The 22,699-nt window shown below is 39.1% G+C and overlaps 1 protein-coding gene across 2 annotated transcripts; it reads left to right on the plus strand.

Moving 5' to 3' along the window:
* Positions 1-1,662: 1,662 nt before the first annotated feature.
* Positions 1,663-22,623, plus strand: LOC113046837 (serine/threonine-protein kinase TAO2-like). 2 transcript variants are annotated; one of them, XM_026207882.1, is made up of 20 exons: positions 1,663-2,139; positions 6,891-7,031; positions 7,108-7,179; positions 7,280-7,381; positions 7,457-7,502; positions 7,731-7,827; positions 7,973-8,086; positions 8,987-9,078; positions 9,435-9,528; positions 10,151-10,232; positions 11,840-12,007; positions 12,146-12,352; positions 12,440-12,568; positions 12,660-12,896; positions 13,327-13,455; positions 13,641-13,844; positions 13,946-14,185; positions 16,853-17,074; positions 17,550-17,732; positions 18,668-22,623. In XM_026207882.1, exons 2-20 carry the CDS (start codon positions 6,900-6,902, stop codon positions 19,547-19,549), a joined length of 3,432 nt encoding a protein of 1,143 aa, XP_026063667.1. In that variant the 5' UTR covers positions 1,663-2,139; positions 6,891-6,899; the 3' UTR covers positions 19,550-22,623. The 2 variants fall into 2 exon arrangements, with proteins under 2 accessions (XP_026063667.1, XP_026063668.1); XM_026207883.1 differs by having other exon boundaries at positions 16,853-17,065.
* The last annotated feature ends 76 nt before the right edge of the window (positions 22,624-22,699 follow it).

Below are 22,699 nucleotides of genomic sequence, written 5' to 3' on the forward strand. Positions count from 1 at the left end.
AAAGGCGTTTCAGGGAATTTGCCAGTACATCCAACCGGCCTCACAACCACAGACCACATGTAACAACACCAGCCCAGGACCTTTACATCCAGCATCTTCACCTCCAAGATAGTCTGAGACCAGCCACCCAGACAGCTGCTACAACAATAGGTTTCCATAACCAAAGAATTTCTGCACAAACTGTCAGAAACCATCTCAGGGAAGCTAATCTGCATGCTTGTCGTCCTCATCAGGGTCTCAACCTGACTGCAGTTCGTCATTATAAATGAGTGGGCAAATGCACACATGCACTGGTGTCTGGCACTTTGGAGAGGTGTTCTCCTCACAGATGAATCCTGGTTTTCACTGTAGAGGGCAGATGGCAGACAGCGTGTATGATGTCGTGTGGGTGACCAGTTTGCTGATGTCAATGTTGTGGATCGAGTGGCCCATGGTGGAGGTGGGGTTATTGAATGGGGTCCACGGGATTTTGCCAAGTACAAGATGTTCCTGGATCAACTTCCTTGTTGATCCTGGAACAACATTCCAATCAACCAATCAGAATTGAGATATAACTTTTCAGGAAATATCTTTTTTAGGCTTACAATCAGGGTTAGGTTCTTCTACACTGTTGTTAATCATTTCCCACAGATTTTAGGAATAAATTATGGGTAGATTAGGTTTAGGGTTAGGGATTGTTATATTTTTGGACAACAATGTTGATCCAGGATCATCAATAGATGTTGATCCAGGCTCCAGGTCTTACTTGCCAAAATCACGGCGACCATTGTATGGGCAGGCGTATGTTACGGACAACGAAAACAGGTGCATTTTATTGATGGCATTTTGAATGCACAGAGATACCTTGATTAGATCCTGAGGCCCATCGTTGTGCCATTCATCCACGACAATCACCTCATGTTGCAGCATAATAATTCACGGTCCCATGTTGCAAGGATCCGTACTAAGGGTGCTTCGATTGATCAGCTTCTGATCACAATCGGCTGATAATTGCTTTGGGATGATTGATCGGCGGTCTCTAAAAAGGCATATCTCAGAAAAAATGATCTCAAGCTGATGATGTGCCTGCTGTGAGAGGTTTGGCATCGTCTCAGTCTCTATCTGGTGCGGGTGAAATAATTATAATGCTATATTTCTTCATTAAATAACGTTTAAATTAATTTGCAAAACTTGTGTGAGAAGTAACTTCACACTGATTTGAGTATCAATATATATATATATATATTTATAGATATATATAGTTATCAATTATAAAAAGAAGCGTTTAAAAAGATCAGTATTGGTGATCGGTATCGGCCGATAGCTACTGCTTTCTATGATCGACGATCGGCCTCAAAAATCCTGATCCGAGCACCCCTTATCTGTACACAACAGATTAAGGTACACCTGCGCAATAGCCTTATCATGCTGTCTAATCAGAGTCTTGATATGTCACACCTATGAGGTGGATAGATTATCTCGGCAAAAGAAGAAGTGCTCAGTAACACAAGTGTAGACCGATTTATATACACACACACACACACACACACAGACACTCATATTCATATATATATATATATATATATATATATATATATATATATATATATATGCGTGCCCGTCTGTGACCTTTTCAAGATGGCAGATTCCCAATGCCACTCTTCACCGGAAACACACGGTAAATAATTTTGACCTTCTTTCCGGTTGGCTCCCGCCCCACGAAGCCATTTTGCGTTTCCTGGACAAAAAAGGGGGTTAGATAGAAAGACAATCGGACACGTAATAAAATTAGTCTTCAAATCATACCGAGAATCAAAAGTGCGGATGTAACTGTGCAATATGCTAGGCGCGGGAGCGGGCGAGCAGGTACACCAGCCGCGGCCCGTATTCAAAGAGCAAACCTTTGGCTAGCTGGCTAACGAGCCGTTAGAGAAAGAGTGAGATAAAGACTTCATAGACACTAAAGTATTGTACGACATTCACAGTTATCATATTATACTCTTAAGCACGCTAGTAGGCGGATGTTGGTAGAAATATGGACCGTGTGTTGATTTGAAACGTCGCAGCGGACAAAAAAACAGCAAAAGCCACGGTTATCTGCAGAGGAAGCCGGATAACTTTATTCACACGGAATTAGGAGCAGGATCGCAGCACGCCACGGTAAGACACTCTGTTTTAGTTGAACACTTGAGTTTATAACATAAAGGTGCTTGGGAGACTTTTCCAGCTGTCCAGATTTCAGGCTGTCGCTGTTGACAGACTCATCTCGAGCCTGTCATGAACTAGCCGGACATCGTCCATCACTACATTATAACCGTGGGTTTGAACCCAAATCATTCCCTTTTAAGTTAGTGGATCAGTCTCAAAACCTAGTGAGCGTCTTATACAATATTGTGTCTCTAATACTCCAAAATGCAGTTTGGAGAGACAGCTGGTGTGCTTCTCTATTGTTTAGTTTCCCTTTTCCAGCAGAACACCGGATACTGATTCTGTCCCTCCATCCCTGATTAGCATTTATACAATAGTATGCTAATCTTCACACTTTTTTTTCTTAAAGCACTTGAAAATTCATTCAGCCCCGAGGACAACAAAAGTGCTGCACTGCCTGCACACAAAGTCCAAAGGTTTTAGTAATGTGGAAGGTGTGCTTCAGCTGCACAAACACATTATGGACTTAAGTGCACTCAGTGGAACATTACTGGCTACCGTTTAAGTACAATAATAGCACATCAGGCTGAGTGTAATCAATACTTCATATTTATTGTGCGATGTTAGAAGACTGTCAAAGACCTCATCAATGCTTTGTAAAGATGCACTTGTCAGTCTTGGATGACACACCCAGGTCTGGGAGCCTATATGTGTGAACTGAAGATAGAAATCAGGTGGGGTTAACAGATGTTTCATCCATAATCCAAGCCCATATGATGATTTAATGAAGATTGTTTTTTTTTAATAACCATGATATATTTTACTCCTTAAATTGGAAATCATTGTGTCTAAAACTGTATAAAGACATGGTAAACATAATCAAAAGAAAAAGAAAAATCATTGCTTTATACAATGTACAGATTTTACATTTTGGATTTTATTTACATTTAAACAATTCATCATTGTTTTTGGGAATTTTTTGAATCCAAGTTTGGGTTACATTAACTTAAAGTTAAAGGTCAGAACCGTTTTAAGCTTTTATAAAAAATCTTAATTTGAGTTTCAGAGATGAACGAATGGGATTGGAATGACACGAGGGTGAGTCAGGGATGACCGAATTTTCATTTTTGAGTGAACCATCCCTTAAATATACAGATGTGCAAAAAAAAGTGGTATTGTGGGTTGGTTTGCAGCTGTGGGTTTTCACTTGGATCTTACGTGAACCTCCTTTCTTTAAACAGGAAGTGTAAAATAGGCTTCTCCATCCCATAGACCCCCACCACCCTGTAATCAGGCTGTTTGAAGCAAAGGAAGTACTGGTGATCCACTGAGCCCAAACAACATGTGCGTCTCCTTGATGGATTTTCTAGTCTTCATTAAAGCAGCCAGGAATTACAAAAGTTTCCTATGCCTCTAAAAGCTTTAAAACTCCGATGAACTTGTTTGGCTATTACTTTCTCGCTGGTCTCCTGCGGTGTGATTGAGTCACCGTCTGACTTATTGTGCAGGGGTGTCTGGTTGAAGGATTATATTTCGATCTGTGTGTCTGTTCTGGAGTTGTTTTCGGAGTTGTTGTCTATCACAGGTCCTCTGTGCTCCACGGCAGATTTGTTCTGAGTTAGCATGAAATGAAGATTATTTCCTGAAAGCCTGTAATGGATCTTGTCGTGAACAATCGTGCATGTTTCCTTTATTAAAATAGGTTTGGCCTTGTAGTGTTCAAAATCTACAGGATTCTCTCAAATCGTTTAGTCCATTTAAAACCCGACCAAAACTCAAAATCCAGTCAACAACCAGCCAATAGAGTCCACCCTAGATTTGAGGTTTTTGGTAATCTGTTGCACTTGAATACTGAAGAAAAGGTCAGTTTGTCACAACTTTTAAAGCCGAAATGGACCAAATTGCTTTCTTAATGTATGTAATTTCTTTTACGAACAGTGTTGTCTTAGTAATCCTCTTTAAAATAAGGAAACGACTCTCCTTTCCTACTGCTACATCACAGATCCCCATTTTCAACCCCCTTGCCTTCAGCCATCTGGCTCCATTGTCAACTCCCAATAGATCACATCAAGTCCCACCCTTTCCCATTTGATATTGTGTTTCATTCAGAAGCTTGTCAGATTACAGAGGTAAAAATAGGTTTCGAACTGTCCATGTTGACTCTATAGGCCTCACCCATCTCTTAAATCAAATATCTGCGTGGTTTCTATTCATTTACATGCCATTGAAACATATCAAGGGTAAATCCTCACGTGTAGACTCATACTGACAGTCTGTTGTGTTTGTTAAATCATAGTTTAGTATGCAAGGTGGCTGTGTTTCAGATTTACATTTTTGTGAATTGATACAACAGCTCCGTGTTTGTGGTTTTTCACAGTTCTGCAACAGACTCAGTGAAGTCAGTTTGGAATTGTTTGGATTTTGTTTGTGCTCTCGTAAAACCTTGAGCCTCAAGAGCCAGTAAAGACATCAAGATAAGAGAGAAAGAATCTCAATAAATGCAAGTCTCCACCTGTCTGAGAAGCAAACTAATATGAGAATGTGTTCATGGTCTACATATCTGAGTTTTTTTATTAGAGTGTAGATGGGCTGCTAGTACCCTGTAAACATTTAGATCAGATTTCAGTATCGATCATCCCCAGAGCATGGAGATCACGTGAATGGATTCATCAGGTCAGGTTTCTGCCAAATATTGGCTGTAAATCATGCAAATGTATTTCATTTGGCAATGTTGCTGTTTTTAATTGAAGTTCTTATTGTAGCTGTTTTTAGAGTAACATTAAATTGGATATAAAAAAAGGATAATTACTGTAACAAGAATAGTTAATGGCATCACTTTAATGTAGCCCAAAAATATTTTTTCACTCCCTCACAAACATTGTACTAAACCAATACATATTTATGTTTCCCACTGTCTGTGCATAATGTGTGAGTTTGACATGCATATGCAAATGAGATGGAGGCCATCAGGATTTTCTTTACATTTTGAGAAGTGCGTGTACTTTATGGATTGTATTTGAATGTAAATTAACCAGATTAGATCTTTTTCTTCACCATTTTTGGCAACATTCAAACAATATTCCCACCGTGCACACAAACAGCATTGGGTGTGCTAACATGGATAAGATGAAAAAGAAGGAACTTACACATCTGACTTTGAATCATCCAACCAGGGCAGATTACTGCATCTTCATTATTAATGCGCAGCACCAAGTCTCACAACTTCTAAGTGGGTCACAGACTTCTGAGTGTTTTATGGTGTGCTGCAGATGCCAGATTGTGGCATATATGCTAAGCCAGAGAAGAGATGAGAGGAGTTCACTCTACAAGTTTAGAGTGGTATCTTGATTATTTTTCACACTTGGTTCCATTTCTGAAAAACATTTTCACCTCAACCAAGAATGTGTGTTTTTTTTTTTGTTTTTGTTTTTTAGAATTATGACATTTGCCTGCATTTTGGTAAAATGTTTTATTTATTATGATTCTTTTTTTTTGTGTGTGTGTGTGTGTTTTGAACAAGAAACATGTCAAACTGCACTAGTGGTCGACCGATATATGGGCCGATATTTGGGATTTTATTTTTAAATATCGGCTTTGGCCGATACATTTTCTGAAAACGGCAGCACCTGTGCACACACAGTGCTCACATTCTCTCTCTTGTTTACTGTCGTTGTTAACAGTCAAATACGGATGTCTAATAACCAGATGGAACGGTTAAGCAAATGAATTACTGTATACAAAAAGTATAATAACGATTGCTTTTATATTATTAGTAATAGGCAAACATTATAATACTTTCTCAAACTATAAACTTATGATTTCAAATTATGCTGCTCTTTATGCATTTGCCCACTGTCATATTTGTCATTTTCACTGTACGCTGTATGTAAAAATATGATTCCCATTTCCCAATGCACACACACTTTCTCCTAGAAAATTGAGTGCCCTGTTGGTTAGTGTTTACTTTCTTTATTAATTATAGTTTTATTAAATATTTATTTATTTGAATAAAATACTTTGACATCTAAAGTCTTTCTTTCTTAAATATGAATAAAAATAATAATAAATCTGCTTTATATTAGCTATTTATTGGCCACCCTGCTTTTCAAGATATCGGCATCGGGAGTAAAAAAAAAAATATATATATTAAAAAAAAAAAGTCTAAAATCTTGTAGCCTGCTGAACTGAGCGTTACACCACCATTCAAAATATGTATTTTTTTTAATGTTTTTTTAAAATGTATGCTCAACAATATACAATATAACAATACATAATTTTTTGCAGTAAAAAAGTTTCTTGAGATATTGTTTTCAAAGACCGTGTGTCCTTGATTCAAATCACATACATCACTAAGGCTATATCAAGGTCATTATCTTGCTACTTAAACTATGTATTATCATCTTAATGAAGGTAGTGTCTGGTGACATCCATTTTTACTTGCTCTAAGATTAGGTTTTATTCATTTTGGACGTATAGGGCTGTCATGATTGCTCTTTAACTTGTGTACTCAGTTTTTTAAAACCCTGGATTACAATGAAAAGTAATCAGTTAAGTAATTACTTGATTAATAGTCACGATGATCGTCCGATTGCCGTAATCATCAATAATGACAGTCTTAAAGGAAGTCTTGAGTTATATCTCCGTAAAGATTCGGCCTGTTGAGAAGTGCCTTGTTTTTGTGATGTTGCAGATAGACATAATGCAACACAATTGCTTATTTCGCATTCATAGTTACACATTCTCTCTCTTTCTCTCCATCCTAGGAGCGCGTCATGCCTGCCAGCGTGCGTACTGGGACCCCGAAGGACTCGGAGGTGTCTGAGCTCTTCTACAGGGATGATCCTGAGAAGCTCTTCTCTGATCTCCGCGAGATCGGTCATGGCAGCTTCGGAGCCGTGTACTTCGTAAGCAACCCATGCCAAGATTCGTGTGCCGTGGACATTTGTGCACGAGCTCTGTATGACCGTATATTTCTTTCAGGCTCATGATGTGCGTTCCAACGAAGTGGTGGCCATCAAGAAGATGTCGTTCAGTGGCAAGCAGTCTAATGAGGTCAGGATCAAAATGCGATTTGAACCTATGTAGTACTGAACCAGACTGATTAAAACTCACAAATCACATTTTCACTAATGCCTGGCGTGTTGGTCCCCAGAAATGGCAGGACATCATAAAGGAGGTGAAGTTCTTGCAGAAACTCAGACACCCCAATACCATCGAATACAAAGGGTGCTACCTCAGGGAGCACACAGCATGGGTAAGCACGGACACACATGTATGTGAGCGACGTGTTTGTCTGCCGTGTGCTAATGTTGTCCGTCTCTCCTGTTAGCTGGTGATGGAATACTGTCTAGGATCAGCCTCTGATCTTTTAGAGGGTGAGTAGTTCATGTTTACCCTTCCTCACGTCCTCCTTCCTTTTCAAATAAAGCTGTCCTGCTCTCCTCAGCTGTCCTGTCTGACATTAGAGGTGTCTGTTTATATTTGCTGTGCTGTAGTTGTACCATCATCAGTTGGTGTATGTAGGTGTAAATATTGTTATCATCAGATTTCTAGACTGTGCTGGTTTTTTCCACTGTGAAATATTTAGTCTTTTGATCCTACAGTGCATAAGAAGCCTCTGCAGGAGGTTGAAATAGCTGCTATTACCCACGGTGCACTTCAGGGCCTCGCCTACCTTCACTCTCACAACATGATACACAGGTGAGACCCTTCCTGATCTCTGTTTTTATCTTTACACCAGCTCGCTTTGCTGAAGTTTCTCAACTTGTTGTCAATATTGATTGTTGTTTTTTTTCAGTGCTGAAAGATGCATAGGTCTTTATTTTCGGTGTTTTTCTTTTTCCAGAGATGTGAAGGCAGGTAATATTCTGCTAACTGAGCCAGGTCAGGTGAAGCTTGGAGATTTTGGCTCTGCCTCGATTGTTTCTCCTGCTAACTCTTTTGTGGGTACACCTTACTGGTAAGTTGAAAATGCAATTGTTTGGTTGAGGGGACTTTATTCTATGATTTGATTTTACTTGAAGTCATCATATAATCATAGTCAGGATTTCTTCTCCTAAATGAGTGTGCACAAGTAATTAGAGCATTTTTATACATTGATATAACAATACACTGCAGTTTAAAAGTTCGGTGTTAGAAAGATCAGTAAGAAATAAATACTTACATTCAGCAGGGAAACCAGTCTTTGGAAGTTAACGCGCTTGCATTGTCCCTAAATAATTATATTTCAAATAAATGCTGTTCATGTAAACATTGAAGGTAGCAAGAACATTGTTAAAAAGTTCATGTGACATCCGTGATTCGACAGTAATGTTATGAAGATATGAGAATACTTTTTGTGCACAAAGAAAACCAAAATAATAACTTTATTCAACGATTTCCTCTTTTCCGGATGAGTATCTGCCGCCATTCACGAGAGTATCACGACGCATGCTTGTTATGGTACTGATCCAGAAAAGAACCAATCATTAAATAAAAGTCTTACGGTTCTGGAACAACAGTAGGGAGAGTAAATAATGACAATTAATGATTTTTTTTTTTTTGGGTGAACTATGCCTTTAACACTTCAAAGAAAGTAACTTACTTACTTAAGTAAGTTACTTGTAAGTCATGACAGGGATTGCATTACCCTTTTCAACACATTTCATGGCCAAATAAAAGGCAGTCATATTGATGGCCATAAAATCTTTGTTGTAAATTGCTAAATTTGGCATAGTCCTTTGTCCAAAAATAGGCTGGGTGAACTGGGAAGAACCTGTATTGTGAATATTAAAGTTTCTGAGCAGTAGATTGTGCTTTTATTTGTTTCAAATGAGCAAAGACAGTCCTGTTTATCAGTCCTGTCCCCTCTCGTGTTTAGGATGGCCCCAGAAGTGATACTAGCCATGGACGAGGGGCAGTATGACGGGAAGGTGGACGTCTGGTCTCTCGGCATCACCTGCATCGAACTAGGTTTGTGATGGTTTGAAACTGATCCATGACCTCCCACGGAGCTCTGAAACTCCAGGTCGTGTCGAGTATTAAGGGGGTTTATTTAGGCCAGCGTGTTTCGCCGCTTGTGAGTCTGTGCTGTGTCTATGTCGTTTGCTAGTGGAGGGGATTTGTTTTTAGTCTCTAAGCTGCTTTGGGTTGTAAGATAACTTCTACTCTTCCCCTCAACCTCCCAGCATTTTCATTTATTCACTCGCACCTCTCTATAGTCTCTGTCATTGCAGCACTAATTCTGATCTCCCATCCTTTTCTTCTGAATGAATTCTTTTTGTGTGTGTTTGCACTGGTTTTATATTTCTATTTGTCCTTCTGTCTAGCTGAAAGGAAGCCACCCTTGTTCAATATGAATGCTATGAGTGCCTTATACCACATTGCGCAAAACGAAAGCCCTGTCCTGGCGTCAAACCACTGGTGAGAACTTTTTTTTTTCCTGTTCTTTCCTTCTTTCAACCGCTTGGTTTAGTCTTTTTCCTCTTCATTTACAATCAATATTTCTGTTTGTCTGTTTTGCAAAGTACATAATTCAAAGTATAATTCTAGAATTTAGTGCTACACAACAAAAGCTGAAGATAGATAGATAGATAGATAGATAGATATTACAGTAATTTATTGTAACAAAATAATAAATCATCCATTATCAACATGTCCATGGACTATGTACCTGTAATGAAAGGGAATGTTCTCTGATTCTGAGAGAAATAAAACAAGAGGAGATTGTATTTTGTACTGTTTCACTACAGTAAAAACAGTATGATATGTTTACGATCTCTAGCCTGAAAAATAAAGCGGCATGATCAAGTGTTTTTGTACAGCTCAATTAACTGGAAGTTGCTGGCTGGAAGCCTTCCACAACAAACTTCAAAATGGCTGGGCAGCCCGTGTCCATTTGTTTATCGAAAAGAAGTTTAAAATTACATTTTTAAATGACAGTTTTCATTTTTATTGTAGTGTCTTGTTTTCTGTATATAAATTCTTTTATGCATTCTGTGTGTGTTTAACTTTTCCTTTGTCTCTCTCTCTCTCTTTAATGCAGGTCGGACTACTTCCGTAACTTTGTGGACTCTTGTCTTCAAAAGATCCCTCAGGACAGGCCTACCTCAGATGTGCTGCTCAATGTGAGACTTGAACACACACACACACACACACACTTTCTGACACCATATTCATTATTTCAATCAAATATGTGACCCTGTACCACAAAACCAGTCTTAAGTGTTAATTTTTTCGAAATTGAGATTTATACATCAACGGAAGACTTATTTATTCAGCTTTCAGATGAAGTATGGTTTGTTAGGATGTAGGACAATATTTGGCCAAGATACAACTATTTGAAAATCTGGAATCTGTAGCGCAAAAAAAATCTAAATATTGACAAAATCACCTTTAAAGTTGTCCAAATTAATTCTTAGCAATGCATATTTCTATTTGTAAATTTTAATAAATATAAATAAAAGTTAAGTTTCTATATATTTATGGTAGGAAATGTACAAAATATCTTCATGGAACATGATCTATACTTAATATCCTAATGAGTTTTCACATAAAAGTAAAATATATAAGATAATTTTGACCAGTACAATCTTTACTTTGGCTATTGTAAAAAATATACCCCAGCAACTTAAGACTTTTAAGGTTTTGTGCTCCCAGGGTCACACACTTTCTCTCCTCCTTGGAACTTTTGTTGTTGCTAGGTCTGTCATCATTACCTAATGGCCTTGTTGTTATTCGTTTGAAATAATCACAGTTATTATGCACTTTATTTTCCAGTACAATATAGAAACAAAATTGGATGAAATGTCTTTTTCAAATACTGAAAAAGAATGTATGGCAGAACCCATGTGAAAGGGGCGATTCTTAGCTCAAACGTGTTTTGAAAATGGAAAGGGGTTTTTGAATATTTTTGGCTGTTTGAACTGCAAATTCAACCATTACTTCCTTGGCCATTACATGTGATCAGTTTGATCCATCAAAGAGCGTTTATGATCTCTCATCAGCATACTTTTAAGACCGTATGACCTAAATTTAGAGACATTTGAAAAAGTACACGCACTACTGTATCGTTCAGAGGATTGAGGTCAAAGACACCGTTTTTGAAAGGACTTTTTATGAGCTGCATTCATTCAACCAAAATACAGTAAAACCAGCAATACTGTGAAAAGTTACAATTTAAAAGTAACCATTTTCAATTCTTATGTAATGTAAAAATCTGGTTACTCTAGTCTTCAGTGTCAAATGATCCTTCAGAAATCATTCTAATATGCTGATTTGGTGCTCAATAAATGTTTCTTATCAATGTTGAATGTTTGATCAATATAAAGTTTAGCAATGATAAAAGAATTTTTGTTGTAACAAGTGGTAAATGGCAGCAATTCTTTGAAAGAACTCTTTTGTAACATACGTTTCTGATTTGCAGCTTTAGCGTATGATTGTAAAGGTTGCCATTGATTTGTATTATGCTAGAAACAGAATAACAAGAACAATAGAAAAAGTAGAAATAGTCCAATTAAGAAACAAAAGGGACCTTTACACTAATGGCTGGTGACTAATAGCTCATACTGGATTCCTAATAAATCCCATCTTAAGCTGTATTTGCAGTAAGCATATACTGCAAGTGATAAAATGGACAATTAAATCATAAATAGCTATTATTAGTAAGACACATATGACGCACTGAGATTGTGTAATGAAGCTCTGTGGTTCACACCGTGTATTCCCTTCACAGCACCACTTTCTATGCCGAGAGCGCCCCCGTTCTGTAGTGATGGATCTGATCACGCGCACCAAAGACGCCGTGCGAGAGCTGGACAACCTGCAGTACAGGAAGATGAAGAAGATCCTGTTTCAGGAAACTCACAATGGCCCCACACAGGAAGGAGGAGAGGAGGAAGAGGTACATCCAAAGGATGGCCAAGCATTGTCTTTGATCCCTCTGTCCAGTTCAGCCCAGTGTCTGCTCTTTTGTGATATTCTATACTGCAGAAAACAGGAAAAGACCATGACATCCTTGTTTGTTTGTTTGTGTGTGTAGGAAGCAGAGCAGTACCTCCTGCAGATGGGCACGGTGAACAGTATGGAGAGCTCTCAGTCTGTCCCCTCCATGTCCATCAGCGCCAGCTCCCAGAGCTCCTCGGTCAACAGCCTGGCCGACGGCTCCGATGACAGTGCGGAGATGGCCATGATGCAGGAGGGAGAGCAGACAGTCACGTCTAACAGCTCCATCATTCACCGCCCCACTGTACGTAAACGAGGCCGGACAGTGCACAGTGTCTTCTGAAACTATCTTGTCCTTGACCTCTTTCTAATTGTCCAATCCGTCTGTCAGGCACGGGATAATATTTACGACGACCCATATCAGCCGGAGATGGAGTCTCCGCAGCAGCCGTCGTCGGCTGCTCGGAGGAGGGTGCACAGGAACAGAGACCATTTCGCCACCATCCGCACAGCCTCGCTGGTGAGCTCCTGACTAACCTGCAGCTCAGAGGCCATGTTTTCTCTTTATATCGGACGTTAAGACAGACAACTCCCTCTTTCTCTCTTTCCAGGTGACGCGTCAGATTCAGGAGCATGAGCAGGGCTCAGCTCTGAGGGAGCAGATGTCCGGTTACAAGCGCATGAGGAGGCAGCACCAGAAACAACTGCTGGCTCTGGAGAACAAACTCAAGTCTGAGATGGATGAACATCAGCTCAGACTGGACAAAGAGCTGGAGACGCAGAGAAACAACTTCAGCGGTGAAGCCGACAAGCTGAGTAAGAAACATCAGGCCATCCTGGAAAAAGAGGTGAGAAATAAAAAAGAAAATGGTACTAGACCTCTCACAATCCCTTGTTCTATTACGTGCAACAATGGGAATATCGTTTTATTACAAAAGCTGCATTTGTTTGATCAAAAATACAGTAAAAACAAATATTATAACAATTAAAAATATCTTTTTAATTGATATTTTTGAAGATATATCATCTTCATTTAATGGGAAAGCTAAGTTTGCTGCCATTACTCGAGTCTTGTGTCACTTGATCCCTCAGAAATGATTCTAATATCCTGATTTGGATGCATTGTTTTTCATTATTTATGGTGAATAGAAACAACATTATAAATGCTTTTACTGTCTCTTTTCATCAGTTTAATATATCCTAGGTGAATAGAAGTATTAATTTCCCCAAATTTTTTTAATGGTTGTGTGTTTATATTTGTTTTTTGTTTTTTTTTAGATTAAAGCTGCACAAACGGAAGAGAAAAAATTTCAGCAGCACATATTGAACCAGCAGAAGAAAGAACTCAACAGCCTGCTGGATTCCCAGAAGCGCCAGTACAGGCAACGCAAGGAGCAGCTCAAGGAGGTACGCTGTCGAACAGTTCGCTGTCCTTATGGCTTCATGACTATGAAATAAGAGTAGCTCTACTTGATGTAGCAAGAGATAATACATTGGTCAAACTGTTCACGTCTTTCGCATCATATTCATCAGTCCCATTACTTATCCTTAACTTGCTCTTGTCCCCCTGATATCCTTTACTATGGCACCAGGAGCTGAGTGAGAACCAGTCCACGCCGAAGCGAGAGAAGCAGGAATGGTTGGTGAGGCAGAAAGAGTGTCTGCAGCAGATCCAGGCTGAGGAGGAGGCTTCGCTGTTACGGCGCCAGAGGCAGTATTATGAGCTGCAGTGCCGACAATATAAGAGAAAGATGCTGCTCGCCAGACACAATCTAGAGCAGGACCTGCTCCGAGAGGTTAGACTAACACATTTATGAGGGCTTTTCCCATTCCTTTTCGCTTTCTACCTCACTTTTTGATCTGGCATCTGTTGCTATATCTTGACTTGTGTCTGTAGGACTTGAATAAACGTCAGACTCAGAAGGATCTGGAGTGTGCGATGTTGTTGAGACATCACGAGACCACTCAAGAGCTGGAGTTCAGGCAGCTGGGGCTGGTCCAGCACACTCGGGCCGACCTGATCCGAACGCAGCACCAGAGCGAACTGGCCAACCAGATGGAGTATAACAAGCGGCGTGAACAGGAACTCCGTCAGAAACACGCTGTGGAGGTCCGCCAGCAACCCAAGAGCTTAAAGGTGAGGGGATCTTTAGTGCTTGTGAGATGCACTGCAGGGTTGGACTAAATTCAGAATTTTTTTTTTTTTGTTGCAAAATGGAAAGGTTATTTCCTAGTTATTATTTTTTTTAAGGTTATTAATTACCATCTAGAATTAATTACCATCTAGAATCTAGAGAAAATAAAAGATCTGAGAGAAAAAACAAAGTTTGAGAGAAAAAGTTATCACACTGATAGCAAAAAAACATTTCATGAGGGAAAAAAGAATATTTGAGAGAAAAAGTTTTCATGCCAATAGCAAAAAATAATAATATTTGAGACTAAAAAAAAGTTTTGAGAGAAAGTATTTTCTCATAGAACATAAAAAAATATACATTTGAAATTTTTACAATTATTTATGAGAAAAAAAATCTCTCTCAAAATACTTTGAAAAAAAAACTCAAATATATATTTTTTGCTATCAGTGTGAAAATATTTTCTCAAAAAAAAAAAAGTGTTTTTCTCGAAACGCTTTTCTTTGCTCTTGATGCAATTTCTTGCTCTCGTGTCAGGATTTTGCTTTCACTGTGAGAATTGTGTCATGGGCGGGGCCACGTTCCTATTGGCCAGTCGGGTGAGCATCGTCTTGTCTTGGGAGTCGAACTGAATCATTACACCATTGTTCGGTTCACCTGCATAGATGCCGCCTCTGCCTTATGGCTAGTTAAATTGAGCACGGACATATGACACTCCAATGTTTGGGTAAGATGATGACACACAGCTGGCTGAGCAAGTTCAGTATCACTGAAGATTAAACATTAAAAAAATAGCACTCATATTCATGAATAAATGTGTATTATATTATTTGCTTGCTAATCGCTAGTAAAGCTAACCAGCCATCATGCTAGGTAAACTTGCAAACTCACCTGGTTTATACTATGTTTAAATCAAATGCCAAATTAATGTTTTGATTTAGATAGTTTCACGCCTTATTTAGTGAGTAGTGAGCTAGTTTCTACCTTTGCACTTGCTAGCCTCAAAGCACCTGAAGAGTAACTGCTTGTTCATACAACCTCCCGTACAACTTTCAACTAACGTTAGTATGCATGGAAGGTGGCAACCCTACAACTAGCTAACGTTAGACAGTGATTTATAAACCGTTTGAAAGATTTAAAAGAAAAAATAATTACCATGACAGTACAGGCACAAACATATTTGTGGGTTGCTAATGTAAGAGTTAGTTCTAGACCTGCAATTTACCTTGTCTGCTCTAGACCTCGGCTAGATGGTAAAAAATATTTAGAATAAGCCCGTGTAGCTGAGTTTGTGAACTATACATGCAGTGTAGCTAAACATGTAGTGCAACAACCATACAAAGACTATTTTAAACAAAACTAGGTGGGACACTTTCAAACGGTATATCAATCACTGCTCACTCACTACTCACTAAATAAGGCGTGAAACTATCTAAATCAAAACATTAATTTGGCATTTGATTTAAACATAGTATAAACCAGGTGAGTTTGCAAGTTTACCTAGCATGATGGCTGGTTAGCTTTACTAGCGATTAGCAAGCAAATAATATAATACACATTTATTCATGAATATGAGTGCTATTTTTTTAATGTTTAATCTTCAGTGATACTGAACTTGCTCAGCCAGCTGTGTGTCATCATCTTACCCAAACATTGGAGTGTCATATGTCCGTGCTCAATTTAACTAGCCATAAGGCAGAGGCGGCATCTATGCAGGTGAACCGAACAATGGTGTAATGATTCAGTTCGACTCCCAAGACAAGACGATGCTCACCCGACTGGCCAATAGGAACGTGGCCCCGCCCATGACACAATTCTCACAGTGAAAGCAAAATCCTGACACGAGAGCAAGAAATTGCATCAAGAGCAAAGAAAAGCATTTCGAGAGAAACACTTTTTTTTTTAGAGAAAATATTTTCACACTGATAGCAAAAAATATATATTTGAGAGTTTTTTTCAAAGTATTTTGAGAGAGATTTTTTTTCTCAGAATAATGTAAAAAAATTTCAAATGTATATTTTTTTATGTTCTATGAGAAAATACTTTTTCTCAAAACTTTTTTTTAGTCTCAAATATTATTTTTTTTTGCTATTGGCATGAAAACCTTTTCTCTCGAATATTCTTTTTTCTCTCATGAAATGTTTTTTTGCTATCAGTGTGATAACTTTTTCCCTCAAACTTTTTTTTTTCTCTCAGATCTTTTATTTTCTCGCATGTAATAAAGAACCAAAACTCACTCCATAAGTCCACACCACAACTATAACGATAAAGGCACAGAGAAACGATATCGTTGGAATCACTTTCAGATTTTTTTTCTGATGAACAATAAAAACATTGCCAACCAATCCGAATCAATCCTGCTGTAATGAGCTTGAGAATTTAAAACAGCAGACGCGCATCCGCTTGGAATACACAAACAATATCGTTCGCTGGTGTGGACCCTAATATCGTTATCGTTCTTGGTGTGAACGGGCCTTAATGCTCACTGACTGATGTTTGTTTTTGAAAAGAGACCTGTTTGGCAGTTGCAAGCGTGAGATACCACAAAGAACTTCTGTTAAACTGAACCATCTAAATGACATCTAATCAAAGATTCTAGTGATGTAAATACACACCAGAGGAATAGCTATTGTCAGGTGCTCAAGTATGTTTCTTGCACTTTGTTCTTTCAGACGAAAGAGCTCCAGATCAAACGTCAGTTCCAAGACACCTGTAAGATTCAGACACGGCAGTACAAAGCCTTGCGCAACCACCTGCTGGAGACCACTCCCAAATCAGAGCATAAAACCGTACTGAAGAGACTCAAAGAGGAGCAGACGCGTAAACTGGCCATCCTGGCTGAGCAGTACGACCATTCCATCAAAGACATGCTGTCCACACAGGCTGTGAGTAAGGCAAGGAGAGACATTCTTTTATGCTTTATTTCACTTTCAGTGGTGCACAATCACAGAATGACGTGCAGTAACCAGAATGAAGAATGCATGTATGCAAACACCCATTTGAGTTAATGTCACACAAACCAGTCAAGAACATTTTCTCCCATTCCCATTATTCTCATTGGCTTATTTGAATACTATCTTTATGCCTGCGTAATATAAACGCAGTAATTAAGTGCTTTTAGTAATGTTATCTTTTTCATATTTATTACATCTCAATAATTTGGAAAAACAACAACTAATTGTCCTAAAATGCTTCATTTTCGTTTAACAAAATATTTTATTTAGATTTCGAAGTAAGAAGTAAGAAATTTTCTTGACATGTTTCATGAGGTTTTCCCACTTAAACCACAGTTCCTGTTCCACACTAGACCTACATCTCTTTATTGGCTGCTTCTCTACTGATGTCCTGCCTCTTTTGTTTACCGAACAGTTGCGATTGGATGAGACTCAGGAGGATGAGTACAGAGCGCTGCGCATGCAGCTGCAGCAGGAATTGGAGCTGCTCAACGCCTATCAGAGCAAAATAAAGATGCACACAGACACGCAACACGAGAGAGAGATCAAAGACCTGGAGCAGAGAGTGTCTATACGGAGAGCTCTCCTTGAGCAGAGGGTAAGAGTAATCCTGAATGGATCGGTTATGATGGAAAAAACCTGTTCGAAACATAATGATCTGCTTTAAAGGGATAGTACATTCTGTCATTATTTACTCACGTTTTTCCAAACCGGTACCAATGTCTTTCTTCTGCTGAACACAGAAGATCATATTTAGAAGAATACTGGTAACCAAACCATTTCCGGTCCCCATTGACGTCCATAGCATTTTCTTTTTTAATATTGTTTTCATATCAAACTGCATGGTTATCCGCATCCTTCAAAATATCTCAAATGCTCATCAGAAGAAACTCACTCTTACAGGTTTTGAAGAAGGTGAATACATGATGACAGATTTTTCATGTTGGGGTCAACTGTCCTTATGTTATTTACACTAGCTTTCAAATTTGGGGATTTTTTTAATATATATATATTTTTATCCTTCTCACGTATATATATATATATATATATATATATATATATTCCTTTATATATATCCTTAATAAATATATATATATATATATATATATATATATATATATATATATATATATATATATCCTTTCTTTAATAAATAAATATATATATATATATATATATATATATATATATCCTTTCTTTAATAAATAAATATATATATATATATATATATCCTTTCTTTAATATATATATATATATATATATATATATCCTTCTCACCAAGGATGCATTAAATTGATCAAAATGTCAGTATTACATTTTATGGTTAAAAAATAATCCTGCAAATATATCATGGTTTAAGCAATATTAAGCTGTAATATGAAACTGTTTTCAGCATTGATAATAATATAAATTAAACTGAACTCTCAATTGATTTCAATAAGATGACACTATAATAGTGTAATAATAAGCATCTGATGCATAGTCCACTTTTTTCACTCTTTTTCTTTCGGTCACCCCTTTGCCTTTCTTCAGATCGAGGAGGAGATGTTGTCTCTGCAGAATGAGCGCTCTGAGCGAATCCGGGCTCTGCTCGAACACCAAGCTCGAGAAATTGAGTCCTTTGACTCGGAGAGCATGCGCCTGGGCTTTAGTAACATGGCTTTGAGCGGCATCCCTGCTGAGGCTTACAATCAGGGTTACCCCAACCCTCCCTCATCCGGACCCGGGGGCTGGCCGTCCCGTCCCGTGCCCCGCTCAGGCAGCCAGTGGAGCCACGGCGTCCAAAACTCAGCGGCGCCGCCCTCTTGGCGAAGTCAAAACAGTACAGCTGGCTTCAGCCAAGGGGAGCAAATCTCCAGCCGAGAGAGGGATTCAGACGGCAACGGCGCCCGTGGCTTTCCAAGCTCTCGCTCCTCTGCCTCGCCAGCTTCTTCAGCGTCTTCGTCCTCGCACCATCACCTCCGCTACATACCGCAGCAGTACCACCACCACCACCACCAGAGCACACCACACCTGTACCGCGACAGCCGAGAGAGAGAGTGGGGAGGAGGAGGAGGTCACCACCACTCATCTTCATCCTCCTCTCATGGCCACGCGCATCACATTTCTTCCCATCCCTCTGCCCAGTCCCTTGCTCTCCTCCCTCCACCACCACCTCCTCCGCCCATCTCCCTTTCCTCATCCTCTCCTCAATCCTCCTCCTCCTCTTCTTCCTCTCAGAGTGGCTACGGAGGAAGGGGTGAGTGCTTGGCGGTGAGGGGCCCCAGCCTGATGGCTTTGAGAAACAGCCCAGGTCCACTTCGGAGAACAGCCTCGGGCGGAGGTGCCGGCGGGTCGGGCGCTGATGGAGCCTTGAGCCGAAGTACATCAGTGACATCGCACATTTCCAATGGATCCCACCTCTCCTACTCGTAGAGGGTCAGACAGGAAGTTCAGATGGTGCAGGCGAACGTTCTGAGGAGAAAAGGCCTTTCGTAGCTCGTGTAGGAGTCCAGGGAGGCAGAGGGAAGAAACAGTATTTAGATGGGCACACCTTTACTTAAAAGAAGATAGATCTCAGGGTTTTGGGATGCGGGAGGGCTCAGGGTTTAGATCAGGAACAGGAAGGACGAGCAGAAAGCTATGCTGTTGAGTGTGTGGGAGGGAAGAGATGAAAATAACAAGTGGTGCCAATACTGTAGATTGGGCTCATCCTCAGCCGGTTCAGTTTAGTTTAGTTTTATTTTTAAACCGTCAGACAGAACCATTGAATTCTGCTTTCATGTCCAGGTTTTTTCTTGCACATCTAGGTTTAAGTTTTAAGATTTGAACATTTAAAAGACATTTTTTTCAAGATACTATTTAATGCTTAATCCTGGATCATATTAAGCTGAATTCATTTAGTGCAATTTAATTAAAGCCTGGGTTTACTTTAAGGAATAGCTTGCCAAAAATGAAAAATCTGTCATTTATCTCACTCTCACGTTGTTGCAAGCCCTACATATTGTTTTTATCGTCGTAGAACAAAAAAGGAAGATTTTAAAGCAGCCCTTTTCTATGCAACAAGTTCTGTTTAGATCTAAAATGGTCCAGAAAGCACCATAGAAGTAGTTCACTTGACTTTTGTGCTATATTCAGAGTTTTCTGAAGCTGTCCACCTGCTTTGTTTGAGCAGACTGAAATAGAAAATTCATGCATTAATATTTTTTCTAAACCAAACATGCGCTTTGTCTTTGTTTTGGAGCTGTGAACCTACATTATATAGAAAAGAACTGCACTAAAGAGATTTTTCATAATTGACTTACCTGCATTCCGTTCCAAAATTTTAACTATTCTTTCTGTGGAACATAGAAGATGTTTTGAGAAATTTGTTCATACATAGAAAAATCTTCTATTGAAGAAAGTCTGTAGGTTGGAAATGACAGGTGAACTTGCTCTTTAAACTCTTTCTCTTTTGTGTTTCGCAGATGAAATAACAGCATGTAGGTTTGAAATGACACGAGGGTGGGTGAACAGTGGCAGAATTATTCATTGACTCTGTCTGATGAGTGGAACTTGATTTTGAGCCGAGTATGACGAGACGTACTAATGTCAGTTTTACTGCTAACGGGAGCAGAGCGAACGAGTCGGATGCAATAGAAGGTGCTGTAGCATGTTTCAGGGAGAAGAGGCGTAAACTGAGGAACTAAAAGGGTGATTAAACTGATCTTTGTGTAATTATGTAGATAGCACTAAAACAATACTAAAAGAACATCTCTCAGTGATGCTTTTTAAACTGTACATTTGAATTTTAGGTAAGAACAGGAGGCAGGTTTTTTTTTTTTTAATGATTTTTGTACTCTGTATTCTTTTTTTATTATTATTATTAAACGATGCCACATGTCATGCTGCCATCTAGAGGCTCAGCTGGCCTAAAGCAATTCCGCCCGCTGTCCTTATAAGGGCAAGCTGCCATTTAAGTTGCAGTTGGGTTTAACTGGGCTGTAATCGAGTGTCTGTTTTTAGCGTAGGCATGATATAATTACTTTAAAAAAGAGATTAAACCTGGCTGGGTTAAGAAGCCATTTCCTTGACTGTGTAAATATGATGTACATGTCCAAAAAAAGAGTTGGGTTACAAGTTTCTGTGCATGAGACTGATGTACAGCGACCATTTGTATACAAACATACACAACAGACATTTATATATGACTTTGAGTATAATATGTGTGTATAATACATCACCTGTCAAAGGTTTGACAGCGAAAGTCGTACGATTGTTACCTGTTCAACACTTTTGATCTATATTGTACTTATACATGTGTATATACAAGCACTAACTCTTATATAGGGTAATAATAATAGATATTGTCATTATTATTATTACACCTACTACTGTTGCTGTAAGATTTGTGTTGAACACTAATTTTTCTTTTCAAAACTTTTTTAATCGATGCTTACCACTAGGTGGTAAATGTTGGCAGTGTCACAGTAAGAATTTTAAGTCTCTACATTTTAGATAAAAAAACAAAACAAAAAGGACTACCTATCCCAGCATTCCTTGTTACATCTCAGGGTAGGAGTCTGTTGTGCAGTGTGTCGTCAGGAGAGTAGTATTTTAGAGCCAGTATTAAACCTGTACAGATCATTTTAAGAGATTTTAGCTGTATAGAACATTTCTAGACTGTCAAGTGTCTCAAACACACCCCCTTTCATCCAGCAGGTTTTTTTCCTCCCTTTTCTTTTCTGGAATGCATTACTTTTTCTTTTCTTTTTTGTGCATTTTACATTTTATGTACAAAACGGACAAAAGGCATCACAAGCTGTTTACATTAACAACCAAAATCTCCAGCATAGCCGTGAAAATGTGGTGAAAGACGAAGCTCGATTTTGCCAGTAATGTTAGATTTTTATTTCGGGAAACCCGAAATCTTTTGCTCCCACACTGCCAGCTCTCTGTAGACACCAGCGTTCACTCGGACTCTCCCTTGGCTCTCCTGAACCGAGGAGACGTGCAGTACCTCACTCCCCTGTGCCTGGCCAATCACCTCTTACTTCCTTTTCAGTGTGCATTCCCAAATCCTCCCAGCACTGCATTCCCTTATTTCTTTCCTTACTAACATCTACGGACAGAAGAGGAGATCTGTATCTCCATCTGTAGCGCTGGGCTACCATCTAATGTGTTTACAGCATCACATGCTGGAATCTTATTAGTGTATCCTCTTGAGGGGATGTTTCAGTATCTGGTGGTAGGAAACTTACGGTAAATGTATGAAATTGCTATCATCGTCCTGCAGTGTTTGAAGACCTGGAGCTGCAGGTGTCTGGAAGAGTGTGTGTAGCCTGTGCCGAAATGTATTGCAAAATTGTGATGTTTGAAGGGGCGATGGAGAGCTTGGTTGTTCAGGGAGCTCAGAAAAATAGGCCAAATGACGTTCAGGTGAAATGACTACAGGAGGACTCTTTAACACATGGGCTATAGAACTTGTACAGAAAATGATTAACAGGTCATTAAAAAGGATTGAATCAAAACAACCTTGTGTGATCTGTCTGGACTAATGTACATTTTGCTTTTAGCTCTAACCCGTTTTCTGAATGGTGAGAGTGA

Source organism: Carassius auratus, chromosome 28 (genome assembly GCF_003368295.1).
Source record: "Carassius auratus strain Wakin chromosome 28, ASM336829v1, whole genome shotgun sequence".
Lineage (NCBI taxonomy): Eukaryota > Metazoa > Chordata > Actinopteri > Cypriniformes > Cyprinidae > Carassius > Carassius auratus.

What these genes read in the sequence shown, in the direction of transcription:
- LOC113046837 (XM_026207882.1), top strand. Translation starts at nt 6,900, where the DNA reads ATGCCTGCCAGCGTGCGTACTGGGACCCCGAAGGACTCGGAGGTGTCT. An exon ending in CCTCAGATGTGCTGCTCAAT is followed by an intron (nt 10,233 to 11,839) that starts GTGAGACTTGAA and finishes TTCCCTTCACAG; the next exon opens with CACCACTTTCTATGCCGAGA. An exon ending in GCAAGGAGCAGCTCAAGGAG is followed by an intron (nt 13,456 to 13,640) that starts GTACGCTGTCGA and finishes CTATGGCACCAG; the next exon opens with GAGCTGAGTGAGAACCAGTC.